Consider the following 27635-nt stretch of genomic DNA (forward strand, 5'->3'; position numbering starts at 1 on the left):
GTCCCTTTGGCCTCGTACACGCTCCTCCAATGGAACCTGTTGGATGAAGGTGAAGCCTTCCAGTGTCGGAAAGTAGGGAGTCTCCATCTGCCCAAGGTTTGGCATTTTTTCCTGTAAAAGTTTATCAAATAAACCCCCCCGCCACCCGAACTTGTAAAAAAAAAATGAATAAAATAAATGAAAAAAATACAAATGAATAAAATGAATAAATCCCCCCGCATTTGTAAAAAAAAATAAAATGAAGAAAATAAATGAATAAAATTAATTTAAAAACCCCGAACTTGTAAAACAAAAAGCTGCAACCGTTTAAAAAAAAATAGTGGCCGCACCACGCATGCGCACCCGATCATCGGCGCGCATGCACGTAGTTTTGCGCATGCGTGCCGATGATCGTGCACGCATTTACAATGCGGCCGAAATGTTTTTACATGTTCCTGGCCATTTTAATGGCCGCTTGCAGCCGCCGTTATTAAAAGCCAGCTGCTGCACCGGGATTTGCGCGATTGGGACCGCTGTGAAGGACGGCTCCGCGTCCCTCCCGACACCTGCCCGCTACCCACCTGCGGGCCGCGTCCCCGACTTTGAAGAACACTGCCTTAGCTCGTTCCCCCTGGCTAGCTGGAATTTCTCTGTCGGTTCGCCCAGTGTTGCGACCCTGCCGTCGATGTATAGGTCCCTGACTGTCAGTATCCCCCAGTCCTGTCCCCACTTTTTGAAGGTGGCGTCAGTCAGCGCTGGTGTGAACCTATGGTTGTTGCAGATGGGAGCTTTGTCCGACATTTTGCTCAGGCCGAATTGCTGCCACAGTTGGTTCCAGGATTGGAGGGTAGCTATCACCACCGGGCTGCTGGAGTGTTTTTTGGGTGGGGTTGGAAGTGCTGCCGTTGCGAGGGCCCGGAGGGAGGTCCCCTTGCAGGAGGCCTCCTCCGCACGCACCCACTCGGCTTCCGGCTCCTTGATCCATTCCCTTATTTCGCCTCGGCCGTCACCCTCCCCTTGATTTTGTTTTTGTAAGACCCCCCTACCCCCATACGAGCCCCCCCCAATACGAATGCCATGATTAGTTTGTCTAATGCTTTGAAAAAGGCCTTGGGGATGTAGATTGGGATGGATCTGAATAGGAAGAGGACCTGGGCAGTACGTTCATTTTGATCGTCTGGACTCTCCCCGCGAGGGAGAGTGGGTGTGTGATCCATCTTTGCAGGTCCTTTTTTACTTCCTCTGTCAGACTGGTGAGGTTCCATTTGTGGATCCCTTTCCAGTAAGATGGGTCTGTGTGACCCACATTCCATTGGGTCTTTATCTTTCTTAGGTATCAGCGAGATTGAAGCCTATGCTAGCATGGGTGGCAATCTGCCCTTCAGGGTTTCAGACCAGCCAGATCTATTCCTGGGGAGGAGGGCGGACGCCCTTGCCTTTGCCTCCCTGATCGCCCGCCGTAGAATCCTGTTCGGCTGGCGGTCAACAGCACCGCCCAGAGCTGCAGACTGGCTGTCTGACTTCTCGGAATCTCTCCAAATGGAGAAAATCAAATTCGCCATCCGAGGGTCAGACGACGGCTTCCACAGAACGTGGGAGCCATTCATGCAATTGTTCCGAGGAGAGCCAGGGAGGTTGGGCGGTGGGTGGGGGGGGGGGGGGGGGGGGTGGGGGGGGGGGGGGGGTGGGGGGGGTGGGGGGGGGGGGGGGGGGGGGGGGTGGGGGGGGGGGGGGGCGGATAACTAACTTGACATCCACAGGAACAGAGAAAAAGGAGAATTGCAGGCGGAAGACGGGAGGGCCGGTTGAAGCGGTAGTGAGCACGAGATGACGATGGGAGCAAAATCCGTCCGGGAGAGGCAAGGGGCAACACCAGCACCCGTACCATTTGAGGATCGCCCTCCGGAATTGTCTCTCCGTCACAAACAGATGCCTACTTATGTGTGTAAATAATTTTGGCAGGTGTACAGAGTAGCTGCGGCTGGGCGGGTGTATTATACCTGACCACTTACATTATTTGATTTTGTACTTCTGTCCTGTTGTTGCAGTCGTTTTTCTTTTCTCCTGTCCCTTTGTGATTTGTGTGTGTGTGCCCTTCCCTTTTATATATATATATACATCTTACCCTGTGTACGTATATATCAAAAATCCAATAAAAAACATTTATAAAAAAAAGTGTGATTGGGGGGTGGCGAATCATGATGGGTGGGGCGCGAAGTTGGTGTTGTGGTGGTTGGGGGTGGAGCAGGGGAGGGCGTCCTTTTATTAAAGTTGGAATCTCTTTCAGCCTTGCTGCCGTTTTCAGCCCCCCCCCCACTCCCGCTGACGGTGCGGCTCTCTCTACCCTTTTTAAAATGCACCGAGTTGTTCAACACGACGTGAAAGGCCGATTGTGCATCCAGTGAGCCTGACACCGGTTTTCTCGCCCGAGTCAACACTCGGCGATTCCGCTCCAAATATTACTAGCCAATGGAAACAGCTTTTGTTTACAAAACTCACCTAAAGCTGCCATATTTCTGTGCCCCTCTATCAAATTCCACTTCAACCTCCTTTCGTTCAAGGAGAATAACCAGAAGATCTTCACATTTTGACCGTATGGCTAAATTCCCTCATCCTTGGGCCGACCTGATAAATCTCCTCTGCACCCTTCGAGGACAGCCACAGCCTTCCTAAAGTGCGGTGACCAGAAACTGAGATGATTGAACCCACCCCACACTATGTAGCCACCTTTGACCATGCCACTGCTGCTGGGACAGTTGCTTGTGGATAGCACAAGTGATTAGCACTGTGGCTTCACAGCACCAGGTCCCAGGTTCCCACTGTCTGTGCGGAGTCTGCACGTTATTCCAGTGTCTGCATGGGTTTCCTCCAGGTGTTCGGGTTTCCTCCGACAATCCAAAGGCGTGCAGGTTAGCTGGATTGGCCAGGCTAAGTTGCCCTTAGTGACCAAAAAAGGTCAGGAGAGATTATTGGGTTGCGGGGATAGGGTGGAAGTGAGGGCTTGAGTGGGTCGGTGCAGACTCGGTGGGCCGAATGGCCTCCTTCTGCACTGTATGCTCTACCTGTTGCAACACTTTGGGCAAGACGCGACTGACCCTGGGAGCTGTGGCAGCGCCCAAAAAAGAGCAGGGAGAAACCATTTTGCTCCTCATGCTGGTTCCGCCATTTGATTCGAGCGTGGCTAATCTGTATCGTCGCTCCGTCTCACCCACCCTTATTCTGTAGCCCTTGGTCAACCTTGCTGAGCAAAAGCTTCATGTTTTGACATTTTTACTTCAGCCCTCCCAGTATTTTGGGGGGGGGGGAGTTCCAGATTTCCAGCTTTTGTGTGAGGAAGTGTTTCCTGACATCGCCCCTCAACGACCCGGCTGTGATTTAAGGTTCTGCTCTCTCGTTTCCCCCCCCCCCCCCCCCCCCCCCCCCCCCCCACCACACACCAGAGGAAGCAGTTTCTCTCTGTCGACCCTATCAAATCCTTTAATTGATTTGATTTGATTTATTGGCACATGTACCGAAGTTAGCGAGAAGTATTTTTCTGCGGCCGAGGGAATGTAGACAGTTACGTACATAGTAGACAAAAAGAATAATCAACAGAGAACATTGACAAATGCTGCATCGACAAACAGTGATTGGTTACAGTGCGGAACAAGGTGCCAAACAAAGCAAATACATGAGCAAGAGCAGCATAGGGCATTGTGAATTGTGTTCTTACAGGGAACAGATCAGTCCGAGGGGGAGTCGTTGAGGAGTCTTGTAGCTGTGGGGAAGAAGCTGTTCCTATGTCTGGATTTGCGAGTCTTCAGACTTCTGTACCTTCTGCCTGATGGAAGGGTCTGGAAGAAGGCAATGCCTGGATGGGAGGGGTCTCTGATAATGCTGTCTGCCTTCCTGAGGCAGCGGGAGGTGTAGACGGAATCAATGTGCGGGTGGCAAGCTTGTGTGATGCGTTGGGCTGAGTTCATCACCCTCTGCAGTTTCTTGTGATCTTGGACCGAGCAGTTGCCATACCAGGCTGTGATGCAGCCGGATAGGATGCTCTCTATGGCACATCTGTAGAAGTTGGTGAGAGTCAATGCACACATGCCGAATTTCTTTAGCTTCCGTAGGAAGTAGAGACGCTATTGGGCTTTCTTGACTGTTGCATCAACGTGAGTGGACCAGGACAGACTGTTGGTGATGGTGACTCCCAGGAACTTAAAGCTATCGACCATCTCCACTTTGGAGCCATTGATGCAGACGGGAGGGCGTGTCGTGTTGCGCTTTATGAGATCGATGATCAGTTCCTTGATCTTTTCAACATTTAGAGAGAGGTTGTTTTTGGCACACCATGCAACCAAGTGATTTATCTCCCTTCTGTAGTCTGATTCGTCGTTGTTTGAGATACGACCCACCACAGTCGTATCATCCACAAACTTATAGATTGAGTTGGAGTTAAATCTTGCCACACAGTCATATGTGTATAGGGATTACAGTAGAGGACTGAACACACACCCTTGTGGGGCCCCGGTGTTGAGGACAATTGTGGAGGAGGTGCTGTTGCCTATCCTGACAGATTGCGGTCTGTTGCTGAGGAAGTCGAGGATCCAGCTACACAGGGAGGGGTCAAGTCCACGGTTACAGAGTTTGGTTGTTAGTTTTGTCGGGATAATGGTGTTGAAGGCGGAGCTGTAGTCTATGAACAGCAGTCTTACAGAGGTGTCCTTGTTGTCAAGGTGTTCGAGTGTTGATTGTAGAGCCAGTGAGATAGCATCTGCTGTGGATTGGTTGTGGCGATAGGCAAACTGCAGTCGATGAAGACCGTCTGGGAGGCTGCTGTTGATCTGTCTCATGACTAGCTGCTCAAAGCATTTCATGATAACAGACGTCAGGGCCACTGGTCGGTAGTCGTTGAGGCAGGCTACCTTGTTCTTCTTTGGTACTGGGTATTATCATTATCAGGGTAGGGGGTGAGAAGAAAGAACATTATGGTGAGGCATGTGCCGCTTTGATTTCCCCCCCCACTTCCTTGAGGTATGTTGCTGTGGGGAGTGATGCTGAATGGAAAATGATGAGGTTCTCCACGGGGAGGGAGGGGAAAAAACCTAGCGGAGAGCTTAACATCCTTTGTTCCTGCTAACTTGTCTGTATATTATCGGTTGCTATGGAAGACGAGGGGAGGATAAAGCTGCTCGTCACGTGGGCTCTGCTGCAAATTGAAAATCTCTTTCTGCCTCAAATGAATTTTGCCTTGATCTGAAAGGTGCTTACATCAGTTTGTTACTCTCGGGAATTGAGCGCTTTAATCCAGACTGACACTTCGGTGCGTTCCTGCGGGAGTGCTGTATTTTCACAAACTCTGCCTTTCAGATAAGACTCGAACCAAACCCTCATCTGCTCTCTCAGGTAAATATAAAAGATCTAACACCATTGCAAGACCAGCAGGTGGTTCCTCCTGGCATCCTTGCCGATACCTATCCCTCCCTCAACCAATGTCAACAAGACGTGAACTGTCATGCCGTGGATCTCATTGTTATTTGTGGGAGCTTGCTGTGCACAAATTGGTCATTGCATTCCTCTACATTACAACTTTGACTGCATTTCAAACATATTTCATTGGCTGGGGACCACTTTGAGGTTGTGAAGGGCACTGTAAAAATGCACGCTGCTTCTTTACTGTAAACTTCTTATTCCCTGAAGTCTCGGCTTTGCCAAGTGATGAACTGCAGGAAATTGGATTACTTCCAAAAGAGTTGGGATTATTCTCCTTAGAGAAGGGAAGGCTGAAGAGAAACTTCATAGAGGAGAGGTGGAGTTTCCATCGAGTAAAATCAAAAGAGACTGTTTTGGGTGGCAGGAAGGTCTGGAATGAAAGGACACAAATTTAAGATAATTGGCAAAAGAACCAGAGGGGGTTGAAGAATGTTTTATAACTAAGTGGGTTGATGTGATCGGGAATGTGCTGTCTGAAAGTGCAGTGAAAGCAGATTCAGTTTCACAAAGGAATCCAATACATATTTGAAATGCAAAATAAATGTCTGTGCTTTGGGGAAAGAGCAGGGGGGTTGGGGACTGCACTAGCTGGATAGCTTTCAAGGAGCTAGCACGGGCACAGGAGGTTAAATGGCCTCCTGTGCTGCAGGGTTTGATTAATCCATAATGTTGTGCAGCACGGTAGCACTGTTGCTCCACAGTGCCAGGGTCCCAGGTTCGATTCCCAACTTGGCTCACTGTCTGGGCGGAGTCTGCACGTTCTCCCCATGTCTGCGTGGGTTTCCTCCGGGTGCTCCGGTTTCCTCCCACAAGTCCTGAAAGACGTGCTGTTAGGTGTATTGGACATTCTGAATTCTCACTCTGTGTACCCGAACAGGCGCCGGAGTGTGGCGACTAAGGGCTTTTCACAGTAACTTCATTGCAGTGTTAATGTAAGCCTACTTGTGACAATAAAGATTATTATTATAGAATGCTTACCCTTCATAGATTTATGTTTGCGGTCAGCGTGCGCAGATTGTGAGTCAGAATTATGGCCTGGATTTTTCGGAATGCGTCCCTAGGCTCCCATGAGCGTTGATTGGCAGCAGAAGGGACTTCTGTCCGTACTTGGGAAGGAAATCCCACCTTGGACAGCTGTAGGCCAATCTGATTGGCAGACAACTCCCCAGCCCGTCCAGGTACAGCGCTGCAGTGGCTGGAGGACTAAATGTCGGGACACAAAGGCCAGGTAGGTTGTAGGGATCCCAGAAAGGGGAGGGTATGGGGCTCCTGGGAGGTGTCGCAAACTGGTGAGTGGGGAAAGGCTGGGGTGGGGGGGGGGGGGGGGGGGGGGGGGGAACGGTAGTGAGGTCTGGAGTATCCAGTGCTTGATTTGGGGGGGGGGGGAACGGTAGTGAGGTCTGGAGTATCCAGTTCTTGATGGGGGGGGCACCTCCAATCAGATGGGGATTTCCAATGTCCTGTCCAAGATCAAGGATCTGGGCGCCTGTCAGCCTAAAATTGAGGCTGGGCTGGTAAAGGCCCTTAAGTGACGGCCTGTATTGGGATAAGGACGGGCTTCCCGTCTAAGGCCCATTCCCGCCATAAAATCGTGTCCAGGTCAGGCGAGCGGAATACCATCCAAGCATTTTCACCCGCCCCGCCCAACTCGGCTGAAAACCATCTTTGGATGGGGTGGGGGAGGGCTAGCGTCTGCGTTTCTTTAGTAGATAACATTTTATAACTGCTTGAGCTGCTTTTTACAGATTGCACGCTGCATTTGTTCTGTTAAACCAATATATCTGTGTAAGCATACAATAATTTATCAGTAAATTGTTTGTTTTGGAAATTATTACTTATTCAGTGGGATAAAGTTTAACATTGCTCGAAAATCTTCGTGCACCTGTCTGGAATGGATTTTTTATTCCTCGACATAGTGAATAATATTGTTTTCTTTTGTGTATGTCGGACAAAATAGTCTTGCTGCAACGTGTTGTGACAAGAAGAGAGTTTGATTTCCGATTTGAAGGTTATTTCTGTCCAGGTCGAAACATTATTGGATAATTGGCTTGCCGAACAGTAATTGATTGTAACCCTCTGAGATTTCCCATTGTGAGAAATTATTATTTATTTTTCAGTGCCTTTCCCGAGATGCAGCAGGAAATATGAAGATTCAGCACCTTGGCACCGTGGTAAGCTGTTGTTCAACCCTGATGTGTTTTCGGTGGTGATGTGGTATGATAATAGCAGAGTTGCTGGCAAATGATGCTTCACACATTATCTCCATTCACAATACACGGCTCAGACATTGTTCGCAATATGTTGGCAAGTACCATGTTGCAAAGGCACCTGGACCTGAAGGCCCCAGGTTTGGCTCTTGGGCTGTGCTATCTTTTGATTATGGTGAATTTGGGAGCGCAAATGGGTGTTGCCCAAATGGGCTTTCAGAAGGGATTTTTTAAAAAAAATTTAGATTACCCAATAAGGGCAGCACGGTGGCCTAGTGGTTAGCACTGCTGCCTCACGGCGCTGAGGTCCCAGGTTTGATCCCGGCTCTGGGTCACTGTCCGTGTGGAGTTTGCACATTCTCCCCGTGTCTGCGTGGGTTTCGCCCCCACAACCCAAAAATGTGCAGAGTAGGTGGATTGGCCACGCTAAATTGCCCCTTAATTGGAAAAAATAATTGGATAATCTAAATTTTTTAAAAAAGATTACCCAATTATTTTTTCCAATTAAGGGGCAATTTAGCGTGGCCAATCCACCTATTCTGCACATTTTTGGGTTGTGGGGGCGAAACCCACGCAGACACGGGGACAATGTGCAAACTCCACACGGACAGTGACCCGGGGCCGGGATCGAACCTGGGACCTCAGCGCGTGAGGCGTTGTGCTGACCACTAGGCCACCGTGCTGCCCCTTTCAGAAGGGATTTGATCAAATCCGTAGAAGAGATTGTGAATAAAACTTAGTGTGTGGCATGAACTCATGAGGAGACAGTAAACAAAGAGTTGGAGTAAAGGGTTGATTCTGTGATTGTCAAGATGGGCAGCACGGTAGCACTGTGACTTCAGAGCGCCAGGGTCCCAGGTTCGATTCCCCGCTGGATCACTGTCTGTGCAGAGTCTGCACGTTCTCCCCGTGTCTGCGTGGGTTTCGTCCGGGTGCTCCGGTTTCCTCCCACAGTCCAAAGACGTGCAGGTGAAGTGGATTGGCCGTGCTAAATTGCTCTTAGTGTCCAAACAGGTTAGGAGGAGTTATTGGGTTATGGGGATAGGGTGGAAGTGAGGGCTTAAGTGGGCCGGTGCAGACTCGATGGGCCGAATGGCCTCCTTCTGCACTGTATGTTCTACGGGACAAGTGGTGTTCCCCAAGGAAGTCCGCAGGCTTCTGCTTTTCAGCCGATAAATGAGTTGGATGAAGGAATAGAGAGTTGTACATCTAGGTTTGGCAGTTGAAACCAGGTTAAAAGGCACAGCGAGTACTCAGTTACCAAGTCATGTGGCTAGATGATGGAAGGTGGAGATTATTGCGGGGAAGCGTGAGAATCTGAGAAACCACACTGGTTATAGCGGCTTGATGCTGAGAGACAAGGAAGTGTGGAGGAGCAAAAGGGTTTGGGTGTCCGTGTACACCAACCACTAACGGATGGTGCACGAGTCAAAAGTAATCAAAAGTGAATGGAATTTGGGCATTTATCTCATGGGAGTTAGAATTTAAGGAGAGGGAAAATTATGCCTCAGCCATACAGAGCCGTGGTCAGATCCAATATGGAGTTTGGACACCTTACCTCGTGTGTTTTAGAGGGAATACAACACAGGTTCACGTGAATTAATCCAGGAGTTAAATAGTTAGATCACAGCCGGTTACATAAATTTGGTTTGTTTAGCTTAGAATACTTAGAATCTTTAGAATATTGAACAGTGATCGACCAATGTATTTACAGTGGTAAAGTGATCCAATATGGGCCTGAATTTTTTGACTGGCGGGGTCCTGTTTCCCGCCACCTGAAGAGTCTGCGGGGAACACGCCCCCCCCAATACCCCATTCCCCCCCGCCGTCCTGCTGCCAATTGACGTTCCATTGATTGGCTGCAAGTGGGACCTCTGACTCTCACTCTGGGAGGAGGTCCTGTCTTAGAGAGCTGCTGGTCAATCCGATTGAGTGCTGCAGTGGACAGAAGAGGAAGTTGAAGATGACGTCGGAGACTGAATCTGGGAACTGGAGGCCCAGGTACGTCCGAGTGGGTCCCATGACCGGGAGGGTAGGGAAGGCTTGGGGGTTGCAAAGGAGCAATGAGGGCCTTGGGAGAGAGGCCGGGGGAGAGGGAGCCCCGGAGATTACTGGACCTTGAGTGGTAGGGCGGCGTTTCTGATGCCGGCGTCCCCTCCCCCCGCCCCCACACCCTGCCTAACGTACCGCTTTGTTTCACCCACAATCTTCCCACTGGCCTAAAAGTTCAGGCTGGGTGGGTAAGGACCCGTAATTGGACATTAATTACTTAAGGGCCTCAGTTGGGACAAGGACAGGCTTCCCGTCCGAGGTCTTGCCTACCCCAGCGTCAAACCACTGTGTGGTCGGGGCCGGCAGGAACTCGGAGAGAACCCCATCCCTTCACAATCTACCTGTCCCCCCCCCCCCCGCACCTATAAACCCGCCAGTGTGAAATTCTGTCTGTGGTAGAAATGGAGAAATAACAGCAGAAGAGTAACTATTTGCTGTGGTGGGGAATTCAAAATGAGCGGGTATAAGAAATATTCATCCTGAGCAGCTCTGTGACAGAGGAATGTCGGAAATATTCATCCTGAGCAGCTCTGTGACAGAGGAATGTCGGAAATATTCATCCTGAGCAGCTCTGTGACAGGAATGTCGGAAATATTCATCCTGAGCAGCTCTGTGACAGGAATGTAGGAAATATTCATCCTGAGCAGCTCGGTGACAGGAATGTCGGAAATATTCATCCTGAGCAGCTCTGTGACAGAGGAATGTCGGAAATATTCATCCTGAGCAGCTCTGTGACAGGAATGTCGGAAATAGGAGCTGGAGTAGGTCCTTCGACTGGTCAAGTCTGTTCTGTCCATCAAACAGGTCATGGCTGACCATGTACCTCTTACGCCATTTTTCCTCCCCGTCCCCATATCTTTCTTTATCATTTCTATCTACACATCTATCAATTTCTGTTTTGAACATGCTCAATGATTGAGCTTCCACAGTCGTCTGGGCTGGGGAATTCCAAAGATTCTTCATTCTCCAAGTGAAGAAATTCCATCTCTTTTTTTTATAAATTTAGATTATCCAGTTATTTTTTCCAATTAAGGGGCAATTTAGCATGGCCAATCCACCTACTCTGCCCATCTTTGGGTTGTGGGGGCGAAACCCATGCAGACACGGGGAGAATGTGCAAACTCCACACGGACAGTGACCCAGAGCCGGGATCGAACCTGGGACCTCAGTGCCGCAGACAGCAATGTTAACCACTGCACCACCGTGCCACCCCTCCTTTTTATATATTTAAAGAAGCTCTAGCTGTCCATTTTTATATTACTTGCTAGTTTACCCTCGTAGCCTATCTTCTCCCTCTTTATTTTTTTTTGGTCATCTTTTGTTTGTTTTTGAAACTTTCCCAATCCTCCCCCTTACCACTAATCTTTGACACATTATAGTTTCAGTTTCATACCGTCCTTCACTTCTTTGGTTAACCATGGTTGATATATCCCCTTCCTCACTGGGATACATCTTTGTTATGAGTCATGAACTATTTTCAGAAACGTCTGCCATTGCTGATCAACCGTCTTTCCTGCTAAACGCCTTTCCCAGTCCACTCCAAACAACTCTGCCCTCATTCCTTTATAATTATTCTTATTTAAATGTAAGATAGTTGTTTCTGACCCAGGTTTCTCACTCTCAAATTGAATGCTAAATTCTACCATGTTATGGTCACTACTTCCTCGGGGATCTTTTACTCTGAGATTATTTATTAAACCTGCCTTCTTGCACATTGCCAAATCCAATATAGCCTAATCCCTGGTTGAATCCACAACGTATTGTTCTGGGAAACTGTCCCGAATACCCTCTATGAATTCTTCCTGTGACTGGGTTGCATGTGGAACCGGGATTGACCCATGCACTAGCCCAGGATGTTGTAACATTATTTGGAGGCTTGTCTGGGACCGTTGGAACTGTAGACGGCAAAAATTTGGGTTACAGTATAACTTAAAAAGAGACACCAGGTTTGTAGTGATGTAATAGGATGGCCCTGGAAGCTGCTAGGGGTTTTCTTCAGGGGTGTATTTAAAAGAGCTTCAAAAAGACAAACTAGTCGAATTGCTAGGTGAATTAGAAATAGAGGTACCAGCTAGAGCCAAGAAGGTGGAGATAATCGAAGCGATGCTCAACATTTAAATTGGAAAGAAATGCAAGAAACGCAGCTTGGGTCATGGCAACAATCAGGGGAATCCAGTTACAAATGAAACTATTGCAAATACAGCCGAAGGGAAAAAGAAATGGAGATGCAGCAAATCAAAGAGAAATGGAGCTGAGGTAGAAAGGACAAGAAAAAGAAATGGAGATGGGAATGTGGAGGTTGGAATTAGAGAGCAATCAGAAAAAGAAAGAGAGAAACAGGAAAAGGAAAAAGAGAGGGGAAAAGAAAAAGAGAGAGCCTTCCAGCTTTAGGCACGGAAAATGAACGTGGAGCTGCCACAAAGTAGAGGGAGCCTAATCTTATAACGGAACCCAGGGACAATATGTTTAAATTTATGCAGGTCCTCTCAAAAATTTAAGAAAAGGAGGTTGAAACCTTTTTATGGCTTTTGAGAAAATTGGATGGATTGGATTGGATTTTGTTTATCGTCACTTGTACCAAGGTACAGTGAAAAGTATTTTTCTGCGAGCAGCTCAACAGATCATTAAGTACATGAAAAGAAAAGGAAAGAAAATACATAATAGGGCAACACAAGGTACACAATGTAACTACATAAACACCGGCATCGGGTGAAGCATAAGGTCAGTCTAGAAGAGGGTCGTTTAGGAGTATGATAACCCAAAAGGAGTGACCAGGAGTAAAGTGGACATTAAACAGGAAGTTTATGCTTCCCTGTCAGAACAGGTGTAATTATGATGCGATAAAAAAGGCTATTCTGGATGCAAATGAATTGGTTTCCAAAGCATATGGGCAAAAGTTTTGGAATTTAAGGCAACAGCTGGGACAGACATATGCAGAATTTGAAAGGGTTAAGCAGAACACTTTTAGTAGGTGGGGACGAGCATTGGGAGTTGAAACTACCAATGAGGTTCCGAGAGAGGTTATTCTCTTGGAGGAACTTCTACTTTCTCTGAAAATAACCCATATGGAAGACTAAAGGATGGTCACTGTTGGAAGGCAGCAATTACGGCTGATAATTATGAGCTTGTCCATAAATTTAAACCTTTGTTCTGTCACTCCCATAATTTTGAAAAGGATAGAAAGTGGGAGAGGTTAAGGAAGGCAGGTAGTCAAGGTAAAGAATGGGTAGCTGGGAATTCTCCGAGACCATTCCCCAGACCAGGAAGGAAGCTGTTGTGGGTGGACTGAGAATCGAAAGCCTTGGTGTTGCCATTTTAACAAGATGGGACATGTTCATTCAGCATGTTGGAAGTTCCAAGGAAAGCCCATGGGACTTGAGGGTCCAAAGGAGGATTCTGATAAGGGAACGAAAGTGGAGAACACTACAGGGCAGACTGGCTTTAACTGAACTTAGGAGAAGTGAGGTAAACGCTGCTGTGAGAGCAAGTGTGAGATATGGGGAAGCACACCCCATTTTCATTAACTGATGTTGCCAAACACATAACTATGTTAAGGGCTGCAGATGCTACTCAAACTCTGTTATTGGCGAAGAATTTGGTTTTCCTTCCAGAGAGCTCAATGAAAGCTGAGGTGGTAGTGAATGGGATAGGTGGAGATCGTATCCCAATTCCATTGTACCACTGGAGTGTGATTTAGTGTCAGGCCCAGTAGATGTTGAGCTGGTTAAGAAATTCCCAGTAGGCGGAGTAGACCTCTTCTGAGTAATGATTTGGCAGGAGTGAAGGTTGTAGCTTCACCCATGATTACAGAGAGTGCGAGGGAAGTACTGCAGATGCCAATGGTGGGGCATGCGAGAATTAGGAAAATTCATTGGGCATTGAATGACTCAACAAAGGAAATGTTGATGACATTGATCACATATCAAAGGACAACCAGATTCTGAGAATTCTAAGACTGAAGGTGACCTTAAGAAAGAGGAGTCCAAATTTACTAGTACTGACAGCGATGAAGAGTCAGACAAGAGTATTAAATTTGATTTTGGTTCTGATTATGAAGTAATGATTAACAGCTGTTACCAAATAAACCTGTCACTAACTAATCTTGAACAAATAGCAAGTAATTCTTCCAAAGCTAGTAAAGAAGACAGCAAACCAGAAGGAGAAAGTGACTTGGACTTTTCTAAAAGTAATTTGTTACAGCCTCTTGCAGTAAACCCATCCATTGCCATCCACTTCAGGTGCAAATATTTAACAGAGAATGCCTGCTCCGACGGAAAGTATACATGATAGCATGGCATTTGTTAGTCAGGATGAAGACAGCAAGGACTGTGAAGTGACACCAAGCAAACGGCTGGTTAACCCGCATCCTTTTAAAGGTCCACAGTGCCCCTTCGAGGTGAAGGAAGCAAATAGCAATTCATTCCTTTTTAAAATTTAAGGGAAGGTGAATGGAGAACCTGTATTGATTCCGCCACCTCATCCGTTAACATAAACCAGAAAGTTCATAGAGCCAATAAAATGCCGCCCTCTGAATCTGTAGGTAAAGAGGAACAGTTGAAATCTGGAAGCACAATTCCTTTCAGTCTGAAGTAGTGACCTGAGATAAGAGCTGTGATTGCGAAAACTCCAATGAGGAGGTAAAAGCTGTTCAACAAAGAATGGTCCCAAAACTAGAGGGGTATTGGAGGAAGGTCTTTAAGGTCATCTCAAAGGTGGTGCACGTGAGACTCGATCCGGGTCCCCTAGAAGCCATATTCAGTGTGTCGGATCGGCTGTGGTTGGAAGCGGGTGCGGAGGCAGATGTCTTAGCCTTTGCCTCACCGATTGCCCGAAGGTGGATTCTGCTGGGGTGGAGGGGGTTGGTAGAGGGGGATGGGGGGGGGGGGGGGGGGGGTGGTTTGGAATGTATAAGTTATTGATGATTTTTTCTCATTATATTCAAAATGTTGCGAGCTGTTTGAGGGTGGGTGGGATAAGGGGATTGTTGGCTGGGGGATTGCCATTGTATTAGTTATTGTTGATTATGTGAAAAAGGAGAATAAAAATATTTATATAAAAACAAACAAAGAATGGTGCATATACCGCCAGCCAAATCTGCGGAAATTGAATCCTCAGCTGTTCTTGTCACTGAAAGTGACCATGTGCAGGAAAAGAGAGATTGTAAAGCTGGAGAGGTTGAAGAGTGTTTATTTATTTATTTATTTATTTATTTATTTATAAATTTAGATTAGCCAATTATTTTTTCCAATTAAGGGGCAATTTTAGCGTGGCCAATCCACCTACTCTGCACATTTTTGGGTTGTGGGGGCGAAACCCACGCAGACACGGGGAGAACGTGCAAACTCCACACGGACAGTGACCCAGAGCCGGGATCGAACCTGGGACCTCAGCGCCGTGAGGCGGTTGTGCTAACCACTAGGCCACCGTGCTGCCCTGAGTGTTTATTTATTGAAAATACATCAAATTCACGGCGTCGAGGACCCAGGTTTGATCCCGGCCCCGGCTCACTGTCCGTGTGGAGTTTGCACATTCTCCTCGTGTCTGCATGGACCTCACCCCCACAACCCAATGGTGCGCAGGGTAGGTGGATTGGCCACGCTAAATATTAAGAAAAAATGTTTTTAAATCAAAAAAAGAAAATGAACTAGAAAATGAACTAGTTTGGTTCTAGGAGATCTTTAAAATGTGTTTAAATATCCATTGGACAATCAGAAAAGCCTGACTGCATTGCACGAGAAACAGAAGGAGACAGATATAATAAAAAATACAGAACGAGTGTAGACAGAGTTGTAGGGAAACCCCAGGGGCCACTCAATTAAGAAACTCTGACTTAATGAAGGAACATCCATCTCGACTAAAACCGTGAAGAATGAAATGCAATGCATGTTGGACATGGTGCTGAAACAAGTGAACCCACTGTGCTCCACACAGGGGCAGCACGGTAGCATTGTGGATAGCACAATCGCTTCACAGCTCCAGGGTCCCAGGTTCCATTCCGGTCTGGGTCACTGTCTGTGTGGAGTCTGCACATCCTCCCCGTGTCTGCGTGGGTTTCCTCCGGGTGCTCCGGTTTCCTCCCACAGTCCAAAGATGTGCAGGTTAGGTGGATTGGCCATGATAAATTGCCCTTAGTGTCCAAAATTGATCTTAGTGTTGGGTGGGGTTACTGGGTTATGGGGATAGGGTGGAGGTGTTGACCTTGGGGTAGGGTGCTCTTTCCAGGAGCCGGTGCAGACTCGATGGGCCGAATGGCCTCCTGCACTGTAAATTCTATATAAATGTAAATAAGTAGGGATTGAGAGATTGACGGCCATGTTAGTGGACGAACCGGTGCTAGCCGCCCTTGACTTTTTCAGACTATTTAAAATGGCCACCGATGCCAGTGACCTGGGGGTAGGGGCAGTGCTACTACAAGGCGACAATGCAGGAGTAGAGAGATCAGTGGGTTATTTTTAGAAATAAGTCCATGCCAAAGAAAGTATTCCACCATTGAAAAGGAAACTTCAGCATAGCAACTTGCCCGTCAGCATTTGGAAGTATATGTCCATCATGAGACGTTGGAACAGATTTAGGCCATTCAACCCATCCAGTCTGCCAGTCTGCTCCGCCATTCAATCATGGCTGATTTGTTTCTCATCCCCATTCTCCTGCCTTCTCCCCATAACCCCTGATCGTGACAATTGTCATGACAATCAACAAAGCTTGGTTTACACAGACCCTAACCCACTTGAGTTTATCGAGAAGTTTAAAACCCGGAATGCAAGATTATTCCATTGATGTTTATTATTACAACAGTTCAATGTTAAGATTGTACACATTCCTGGAATGGATAATGTGATTGCAGATTCTTTGTCACACATTTAAGGGCTGACTAGTTACCAATATAGGCACTGGGAAGGGGACTTGAATAATGGGGATGGTTTGGATGAACATGTGTTTGTGACTTATGTCTTGCACACCTGGGGCGGCACGGTGGCGCAGTGGTTAGCATTGTTACCTCACTACGTCGAGGACCTGGGTTCGATCCCGGCCCCGGACCACTGTCTGTGTGGTGTTTGCACATTCTCCCTGTGTCTGCGTAGGTCGCCTCCCACGACTCAAAAAGATGTGCAGGGTAGATGGATTGACCACACTAAAATTGTCCCTTAATTAATAATAATGTTTTGCATACCTCATAATGAAACGCCATGCCCTGAAGTTTCATTCTTTGGGGGAGGTATATAAGGATCCTTTCTGTTTGTTCCCTTATTTCCTCTTTTCGATTGCTGTTGTACTTTTTTTAAAATTTAGACTACCCAATTATTTTTTCTCCAATTAAGGGGCAATTTAATGTGGCCAATCCACCTAACCTGCGCAGCTTTGGGTTGTGGGGGTGAAACCCACGCAGACACGGGGAGAATGTGCAAACTCCACACGGGCAGTGACCCAGGGCCGGGATTCGAACCCAGATCCTCAGTGCCGTAGTCCCAGTGCGAACCACTCCGCCACAGGCCGCCCCTGCTGTTGCACGTTTGATCTATGGATGATTGATGGACATCTTCCTTTAAGGCAGGCAGCCTGTAAGAGGCCTGTACCTTTAATTCAAACAGAAAAATCCAGAAGGCTGTCCTGGTTGAAACTGGTGATTGCAGACGGGCCGGTATCAGTGAGGACTCAGTTTGATTGATTTTGCTGGTGGCCAATGAATGGGCCCAAAGAGCTGTGCTCTGTCCAGTAACAGGCGGTGATTGGATATTATTCCACTGGAAGGCTTTTCAGAGTCTCGTGGTTCCAGTTTGGTTTCCTTTTTGATTTTGGCCGGCCGGTGAAGAGATCCAACTCACTCTCTCCAAAATGATCCATCTAATTCTGTCCAGAAGGCCGCTGTGAGGGCTGACTCTCTCTCCAGCAAGTCCGGGTGCCGTTCCCTTGAAACGGCAGAGGCCTGAAGTCAAACCACGCGCTGGAAGCAAAGTTTGGGGTGAAATATAAAGTGTCTGTCCAGAAAGACGAGAGGCCTGAAAGTGAACCTCGAGCTGGAGGCCCGATGAGAAGTAAGGTGTCTCTCCAGAAAGCCTGCGGCCTGAGAGAACTGCACTTTCTAAATTACACAGACCCTTGAATTAAGTATTCTACAAAGAATACCATTACTGGCGGCAAACCAAAAACTCTAATCTGCAAGGTTGCTATGAAGAAAGTGAACTAAAAGAACCACCCATTGGGAGAAAAGACTCTTAACTCTTGACTTTCAGACTGATTATTTTTCAGCCCCTCTCCCTGTGTGTGTGTGTGTGTTTAGATAGAGGGTGGGACAGTTAAAGGAGGCAGTAGGTATTAGCTTGTCATTAACCAGTTGTAATTACTGCATGATGGGTCTTTTTTTTAATTTAGAGTACCCAATTCATTTTTTTCCAATTAAGGGGCAATTTAGCGTGGCCAATCCACCTACTCTGCACATCTTTGGGTTGTGGGGGCGAAACCCACGCAGACACGGGGAGAATGTGCAAACTCCACACGGACAGTGACCCGGGGCCGGGATCGAACCTGGGACCTCGGCGCCGTGAGGCAGCAGTGCTAACCACTGCATCGCCGTGCTGCCCTTGGTCTTGGTATATCTAAACAGTAGTTGTGTTTGGATTTACGAACCTGGTGACTGTGATTATTGGGCAGCCAAGGGCCACAGAGTTTTGGGTATTTTTATAAGAATTATTGGTTAATTCACTTGCTTGGGACTGCGTGGCATGTGGAACTGAAATTGACCCTGCACTACCCCAGGGTATCGTGACACCGCACCTGTGAAACACTTTGTGATGTTTATTTATGACAAAGGGGTTGTTGTCTTCTCCTCCTGTATCACCTCCGCCCCCACCCCCACAAATAATTGTCAAGTAGATCACTGCTCCTCCAATCCTGGCCAATTGAGCATTCCCAGGTTTAACAACTCCACCATTGGCAGCCATGCTTTTAGCTGCCTGAGTCTTAGACTCTGTAATTCCCTCCCTAAACCTCTCCATCTCTCTTTCCTCCTTTAAGACGCTCCTTCAAACCTACCTCTTTGAGCAAGGTTTTGGTCACCAGTCCTAATATAACACTTAAGGTGTCAAATCTTGTTTGAGAATGCTCCTTTGAAATGTGTTGGGATATTTTAATGACACTAAAGGTGCTGAATAAATATGACTGGTGGTTGTTATCCACATTGTAGTAACATCAGGGGCTGGTTTAGCACACTGGGCTAAAGCGCTGGCCAAGGCAGGCCAGCAGCACGGTTCAATTCCCGTACCAGCCTCCCCGAACAGGCGCCGGAATGTGGCGACTAGGGGCTTTTCACAGTAACTTCATTTGAAGCCTACTCGTGACAATAAGCGATTTTCATTTTTCATCAGACTTTGAAAAGCATGGTTTCCAAAAAATGCAGTTTGTTAGTGCATGCTAATTATGGAGATAAGCAGTCACCAACCACATTTAGTTAAGATATGACCTCCACACAGTCATGTGCACACACACACATATTACTAATTTTGTAAAGATTGATTTGCTGAACCACAATTTTAATAAAAAGCTCTGTGCTTGTGATTGCATGGTTCTCTTCATTCATTGGTATGTTGAGCACATACAAAAATGACCTGTTTCTGTGCTGTATGTTCTGTGCATTTCTGTGTAACAGAGTCCCTCATGGAAACTGTTGAAATGTTTTGCTGAAAAAGAGTTAGCAACACTCTCTTCTCATGAAGTATTAATTGTTGTTCCTTTTACAATTGGTATTCTTGCGAATTGTCCTGATACCCAAGTCCTGTACGAGCAAATATCTGTTAAGATAATGCTACTTGAGGAGGAGTGGGGTCTCTTTTGTTATGCTCTTGACGTAGCATAAGCTGCTTCCTTGATGTGCACTCTGACAAAGGAAGGTTCAGACTTGGAGATAGCTTTAACACATTTATTAAACTGTTAACAATTCTCCTACTTGGATTCGACTCTCCTGTTAATCCTGCTATAGCTACTCAGACTGAAGAACCAGTCTGCTACAATCCACGTGGTGGGTGTGATGTGTTTCAAATCAATCCTGTGTACTCACTGAGTGTCTCCACTGGAAAGAGGAAGATCATGTGTGCTGTGTCCTTGTATATGGGTTGGTGTAATGCCCGCCTGTGGTCGTGGCACCTCTGTGTGTGTCGTGAATGTCCATTGGTCGTGTCCTATCTTACTGGGCTATTGGTTGAATGTCTGTGTGTCATGTCTCTGATGCTCCCTCTAGTGTCTAGCTCAGGGGTGGGCAAACTACGGCCCGCAGGCCGCATGCGGCCCGCCAAAGGTATTTCTGCGGCCCACCAAGTCATTTTAAAAAAAATCTTTTTTTTTTTTTTAATTTTTTTTTAAGGTTAATGGGGGGGGGGGGCTGTTGGGTTACTTACTGGTATAGGGTGGATACGTTGACTTGAGTAGGGTGATCATTGCTCGGCACAACATCGAGGGCCGAAGGGCCTGTTCTGTGCTGTACTGTTCTATGTTCTATATGAGGCGCCCAGAATCATAACCGGGTGAAGTAATTATTTTACTTAATGAATTGTGAATTTCTGAATGTGGCCCTTGCACGGAAAAGTTTGCCCACCCCTGGTCTAGCTAGTCTACGTTTAGCACACTGGGCTAAATCGCTGGCTTTTAAAGCAGACCAAGGCAGGCCAGCAGCACGGTTCAATTCCTGCACCAGCCTCCCCGAACAGGCGCCAGAATGTGGCGACTAGGGGTTTTTCACAGTAACTTCATTTGAAGCCTACTTGTGACAATAAGTGATTTTTATTTCATTTCATTTCATTTACATTAACCCCTTGTATATTTACAGTGATGCATATCACCACAGGGTCGAGCAGGAGGATAATGCGGCCAATTGTATCATTCTTTCAGAGCGCTGACACAGGTCCAATGGGCCCACTGGCTGTACCATATGATCCTAACGAGTTCACTACAAGTATTTATTCAATTGCCTTTAGAAAGTTTTCATTGAATTTGCTTCTACTGGATTTTCAGATCATCATAACTCTGTTTTAAAAAATCGTTAATCTTGCCAATTCATTAAATGTAGATTTAGATATTGAAACCAAATTGGGCAGCACGGTAGCGCTGTTTCTTCACTGTGCCAGGGTCCCAGGTTCGATTCCCGGGTTGAGTCACTGTCTGTGCGGAATGCTCCCCGTGTCTGAGGGGGTTTCCTCCGGATGCTCCGGTTTCCTCCCACAAGTCCCGAGAGACGTGCAGGTTAGGTGAATTGGACATTCTGAATTCCCCCTCTGTGTACCCGAACAGGCGCCGGAATGTGCGGACTGGGGGATTTTCACACTAACTTCATTGCAGTGTTAATGTAAGCCCACTTGTGACAATAATAAAGATTATTATAGTATGTTATTCAAGCTACTGAATTCCACTTCTAATTAGTATTAACTCGGGTGGTCTGTTTCCCCACTGTGCAGTCGTTGGCTCAGCTTTTCTTGCATCTTTGACGATGTGTTTTGCATTTTTAAGTTGCGGCAAACCACTTTGATGTATCTATTCTTGGTGAATTTGTGCTACCTGGTCTGTTTGGCTGGCTGATATGCAAGTTCAGCATGGCATATTGTGCATCAGTATTTTTTCCAGCTGTCAGTACTACTTCAGTTTCCTTTACCAGCATGATGCTACTTAGCACATACTCCACTGACCTTTGCATCATAAGGGGACTGATAGTAAATCCAGTCCTGTTGCCAGTTAGAAGGGCATCAGCTGGGATATAATGATTCACTTGATTTGCTGACATTAATGGGAAGCGCAATTCTGCTGTTAGTTTTTTCAGTGACGGCTTCAGACTCTGATTACTAATTATATGTTATTTTATTATGCCTTGATTTTGCAGGGTTATGGCTGAATTCATTTGCTGGCTATATTTTAATTTTTAAAAAATAAATTTAGAGTACCCAATGCATTTTTTCCAATTAAGGGACAATTTAGCGTGACCAACCCACCTAGCCTGCACATCTTTGGGTTGCGGGGGGGGGGGGGGGGGCGAAACCCACACAAACACGGGGAGAATGTGCAAACTCCACACGGACAGTGACCCAGGGCTGGGATCGAACCTGGAACCTCGGTGTTGTGAGGCAGCAGGGCTAACTGCTGCGCCATCATGCTGCTCGCCTACATTTTAATTTGCTTAATGTTTACTACTAGGGGCTGGTTTAGCACAGTGGGCTAATCAGCTGGCGTGTAATGCAGAACAAGACGAGCAGTGCGGGTTCAATTCCCGTACCGGCCTCCCCGAACAAGCACAGGAATGTAGCAACTAGGGGCTTTTCACAGTAACTTCATTAAGCGTACTTGTGACAATAAGGGATTATTTATTTTATTTATTTAAACTTGCATTCATCCAAGTCTCAGCTGCGTTGTCCATATTTGCATCAGTTTCCTGTGCTTTGCTGATCTTTGCTGGCTCTTGGTTAAGGAACGCCTCAATTTTCAAATATTTCCCCGTGTTTCCAAAGCCTTCCTCGCCTACCTATCTCTCTAATCTCCTCCAGCTCCACAACCTTCCCAGAACTCTGCACCTTTCTAATTCAGACCTCTTGACCAACCCCAATTTTAATTGCTCTATCATTGGCTGTGCCTTCAGCCACCTAGACCCTAGGCTGTGGAATTTCCCTCTCTAAACCTCTCCACCTCTCTACCTCACTCTCCTCCCTCACAATGCTCCAACCTGCTTGACCAAGCTTCTGGTCATCCACCCTAATATCTCCTTAAGAGACTTGGTGTCAATTGTTGCTTAACAGCGCTCCTATCAAGCACCTTGGGATGTTTTACTACATTAAATAGACGATAAGAACATGTTGTTGTTGTTACTGTTGTAGGAGTGGGATGAGGCTTGTGCGGAGCATAAACATCGGCATAGACTAGATGGGCAGAGTGGCCCTTTTTTGTGCTGTAGTTTCTGTGCAAGTCTATGTAATGGAATATCTGGTGAAATGCCAGTCTCCTATTATTGGTGTTTAATATAGCCCTTAAGGAATGCCCGTAAAAGCATTTAATGTTTGTTCTCCTGAACATTGGTCATGGTTAATTGTGGATTCATGCACAATCCAGTGTCTTAAAACTGTAAATGCCTGCTGCCCATTTTACTAGTTGCTAATAAAACTGTAACCACGAGATTGTGTTACTTTTCTTCGTTCATTTTTTTTTGATTTGTTTGTTTTTGCCTCTATTCCGGTGCTCATGTTGATGAATAATTATGCTGGAGAATGAAACATCTTTCCTCTCTGCAGTGACAGCATCAACCCGTCTTAGGTCAGGTAAAGTGCAAGTTAGATGCAGGTTAGAGCTTCTCCTGTGCTGGTCCTATAATGTTACTTGACCCATTCCGTAAAGGGTGCGCCCCCCCCCCCCCCCCCCCCCCCCCAACCCTCTGCAGTCACGCACCATTTTCATTTACATGATTAACTCTCGTAGCCTATTTACATTGACAGCTTAATAATGATACAGGGCTGACAGTTCTCTCAACTGAGCACAATGTACGCAGCGCATCCCTTCCCTTGTTCTGATCTCCGAATTGATATTGGGATTTTAAAAAAGGCACTACTCTGAGAGCTGGCTTTAGTGGTGGTGCTTTGCGTGGTACCCATACCCTGCCAGCTACCTAACCGGTCATTATTACAATGCAGTGTTGAGCACCTAGAGAATGGCAAGGAACAGACACGAGCAATGGAATAGGGACGTAATAAGAAGCCGATCTGCACAATCCCAAAATGTTTTTTTTATTGTCAAGGTTAAATGTTACTTGGATGTTGCAGCATGAATCTTGTCTCAACCAGCTATGGACCTGTTACAGAGGTTTTTTTGGTTCACTTTGGGCACCTGAAAAGGAGCTGGACTGATCAAAAGCATTCAACAAAATAACAACCTTTTATGTAGCGCTCTTAATGTAACAAGAACATAACAAGGGAGGAGCATAATTGGACAAGATTCGATACCCAGTCAGTTAAAGCGATATGAGGAAGGTAACCAGAAGCTTGGGCAGAGAGGTAGGGTTTAAGGGGTGTCTTAAAAGGAGAGGGAGGAGGTGAGAGGATTAATAGAGAAATTCGGACCTTGCCCACTGAAGGCAAGGCTGTCCTTGGTGGGTTGATGCACGACGGGGATGCACAGGAGCCCAGAATTGGAGGAATACCAAAATCCTGGAGGTTCATAGGGCTGCTGGTGGTTACAGAGTTAGGGATGGGTGAGGCCATGGAGGGATTTGAAAAGAAGGATGAGAATTGAAACCTGGGAGCTAATGTATGTCAGTGAGTATACGGAGCGAATGGGTGAAAGGGGCCTGGTGTGTGTTAGGACGCGGGCAGTAGAGCTTTGGATGAGCAGACGTTTACAGAGGGTGGAGGTGCTAGAGCATTAGAGTAATTGAATCTAGAGGTAACATACATGGCGAGGCGAGGGTTTCAGCAACAGATGAGCACAGGTTTGTTCGTATAATTGGAGGGATACATTTTGGTTAGAGATTTGGAAAAACGAAGGTGTAAACCAGTGCAGTAGTGAAGGACAAAGGGAATCCAGCAGAAGTATTCGAAATTATGAAATGGTTTGGGAGGGTCAAGAGAGAAAGCTGATTCCCATCGATGGAGAATCAGCAGCTGGGAGGTATAAGTTTAGGACTGCTCAGACAAAGCCTAAAGTAGAAGATATTTTAACAGAAAGCATTGCATTACCACATACTACTGAAGCGCACTTGAGAAATTTAAGATGAAAAATATCCACTGTCCGTGTGGAGTTTGCACATTCTCCCCGTGTCTGCGTGGGTCTCACCCCCACAATCCAAAGATGTGCAGTTTAGGTGGATTGGCCGCGCTAAATTGCCCCTTAATTGGAAAAAACGAATTGAGAACTCTAAATTTATAAAATAAAAAGTCAGAGGCATTGGAACAATTAAAAAAAAAATCAAATTAGCACAAAAAATCAAATAGGGCCTCACGGTAGCATGGTGGTTAGCATCAATGCTTCACAGCTCCAGGGTCCCAGGTTCGATTCCCGGCTGGGTCACTGTCTGTGTGGAGTCTGCACGTCCTCCCCGTGTGTGCGTGGGTTTCCTCCGGGTGCTCCGGTTTCCTCCCACAGTCCAAAGATGTGCAGGTTAGGTGGATTGGCCATGCTAAATTGCCCGTAGTGTAAGGTTAATGGGGGGATTGTTGGGTTACGGGTATACGGGTTACGTGGGTTTAAGTAGGGTGATCATTGCTCGGCACAACATCGAGGGCCGAAGGGCCTGTTCTGTGCTGTACTGTTCTATGTTCTATGTTCTATGTCTTTGGGTTGTGGGGGTGAGACCCACGCGGGCACGGGGAGAATATGCAAACTCCACACGGACGGTGACCCGGGGCCGGGATCGAACCTGGGACCTCGGCGCCGTGAGGCAGCAGTGCTAACCACTGAGCCACCATGCCACCCTGCATTGGAATAATTAGGTAGAAAACACGATAATCAGTACATTCCAATACACTGCCAACAGCGACATGGGCACTATGGTCCACAATCGCTTCCCAGTCTCTTCTTACTGCAGAACTTTCCACTTTTTGATGGGACATAAAATGGAGGTTACATGTTGACTGCCCATTTTAATACCCTGCTTATTTTATTTGATTGTTTCAATTTTCGATCTTTGCTCGCGTGTTGGATCGAAAGCCCTAGTGTGTGCCACTTGGCTGAGTTCCTCTTTAAGAACCAATGTTGCACTCTGTTGTCACACCCACTGTGCATGTGCATTACTTAAGGTGCTTCGGAACTCAGAAGTGACACTTTGATGTTGCTGTGTGTAAGCTGAAGGATGGCGCGTGCCTGCCGCTCAAGTTGAATCCAGTAACAGCAGTCTGAGACTGGATTGATGATTATCCTCAACGTAAACAAGCTTATCGAGATTGCCCAGTTTGTGCCAAAACTATGGCCAGCTCTGCACTGTGGGCCCTAGTCCGCTGGGAGCTGAGGCGAGGCTGCCGAAAAGGATTTCTGTTGAAAACCTTAATTGTCATTTGTGACAGGACTTTCATCCAGTGGTGTGAATGGGGCTCCGTTCCAACTCCCTGAGGCAAATTGATGGTGTTCTATGATACTCTGAACCGCTCATCTATTATTCAATACAGCTCTTAAATAGAATTTTCAAATGGATCGAGTTTAATCCTACTTAAGGGTATTTACATATCATGAATGAGAGTGCTTTGAAAGAGCTCATTGATGCAACAGGTAGACACAATCAGGAGCATTAAGTGACTTTTGGATTGTTTGAACAGTGGAAGCTATAGATTGACCATATAGACTTACTGTTCATCGGTTTTTGCATCATTTTTTATTGGGCCCGTGCTTTGTGTTGTCACAGAGCTGTCTGCTTTGCATCTTCCACAATTACAATTTTTTTGTTTTAAAAAAAAAGATGCATAAATAAGGAAAATATAAGGGCTTACCTTACGGGAAATTGCTGTGTGGACACACTTTGGGCGCAGACAGGGTAGATTTTGAATTCTGCTGCAATATCCAACAGCAGGGAGCTCTGAGATGGAAGCTGAAAATTGTTTTGTATTGCCAACCGCCTCACCTCGCTTCATATCATTAATGCTCACTTCGAGGGCAGCACGGTGGCGCAGTGGGTTAGCCCTGCTGCCTCACGGCGCCGAGGCCCCAGGTTCGATCCCGGGTCACCGCCCATGTGGAGTTTGCACATTCTCCCCATGTTTGTGTTGGTTTCGCCCCCGCAGCCCAAAGATGTACAGGTTAGGTGGATCGGCCACGCTAAATTGCCCCTTAATTGGAAAAAAATAATTGGTTACTCTAAATTTATTTGAAAAAATTAATGCTCAATTCTAATCCCAAAGTGCGATCATCGAGGAAAATGCTGGGCACTGAGGTTCGGTCCTGACCCCCCCCCCCCCCCCCCCCCCCCCCCCCCCCTCTCCACCCTCTCACCTCTCCTCTGAAATGTATTTGGTAGAGGTGTTCGAAATTTGGAGGCGTTGATGGAGCACATGAGGGGAAACTGTTTTCGCGGGCAGTTGGTAACCAGAGGAGCAGATTGAAGGTGATTGGCAAAAGAGCCAGGGGGAGGGGGTGTGACACAGCGGAGATGTTGCGACCTGGAAGCAGATTCAATCGTAAGCTTTGAAAGGAAGTTGGATGAAGTCATTTGCAGGGTTACGGGGAAAGAGCAGGGGGTGGGGAGGTGGGTGGTTAGGACTAATTAGAGAGCAATGTCAAACATCTGGTGATGGAGGGCAGCACGGTGGCGCAGTGGTTAGCACTGCTGCCTCATGGTGCGGAGGTCCCTGGTTCGATCCCGGCTCTGGGTCACTGTCCGTGTGGAGTTTGCACATTCACCCCGTGTTTGCGTGGGTTTCGCCCCCCAGAACCCAAAGATGTGCAGACTAGGTGGATTGACGGCGCTAAATTGCTCCTTAATTGGAAATAGAAAGGAATTGGGAACTCTAAATTTATTTTTAAAAACATCTGGCGATGGGCTGAATGGCCTGCTAAGCAATTTGGTTCTACGATGTATCCTAGCTGTACAATGCAACAGTGCAATACTTGTTTAATTGCATGACGTTTGGGTGGTGCTTCGAGTGCCATGGAAATGATAAGTGATGGGTTCAGGTCTGTGGTTTTCCACATGACCAAATTATTGATCTTGGCTGTACTGCCGTACCCTGTGCAGTTCCAGTCAGTGAAAAAGCTAATAAACCAATGTGTGTTTTATTCATTGCTTGGAGTCATTCATATTGATGGCAGGCATCAGCTCATTTGGCTTCTTTTTTTATGGAGTGTGTGAAAGGACTAATGACAGAAAAGAAAGATTTGCGTTTACATATCACCTTTCATAACTTCCCGAAATGTTTTACAGCCAAACAAGTAAGTTTCAAAGTGCAGAATGTAGGAAAGGAGCAGACAATTTGGACGTAGCGAACT

At 46.8% G+C, this 27635-nt stretch overlaps 1 protein-coding gene across 4 annotated transcripts in view; it reads left to right on the forward strand.

The window, feature by feature from the left end:
- pcca (propionyl-CoA carboxylase subunit alpha) overlaps positions 1 to 27635 on the forward strand; it is a 399162-nt gene that overhangs the window by 261426 nt on the left and 110101 nt on the right. For all 4 annotated transcript variants that reach the window (XM_038817962.1, XM_038817964.1, XM_038817966.1 and 1 more), the window contains one exon: positions 7566 to 7619. In XM_038817962.1, the coding sequence (XP_038673890.1) occupies positions 7566 to 7619 (54 nt within the window). The remainder of the gene's footprint in view (positions 1 to 7565; positions 7620 to 27635) is intronic.

Source organism: Scyliorhinus canicula, chromosome 14 (genome assembly GCF_902713615.1).
Source record: "Scyliorhinus canicula chromosome 14, sScyCan1.1, whole genome shotgun sequence".
NCBI classification, from domain to species: domain Eukaryota; kingdom Metazoa; phylum Chordata; class Chondrichthyes; order Carcharhiniformes; family Scyliorhinidae; genus Scyliorhinus; species Scyliorhinus canicula.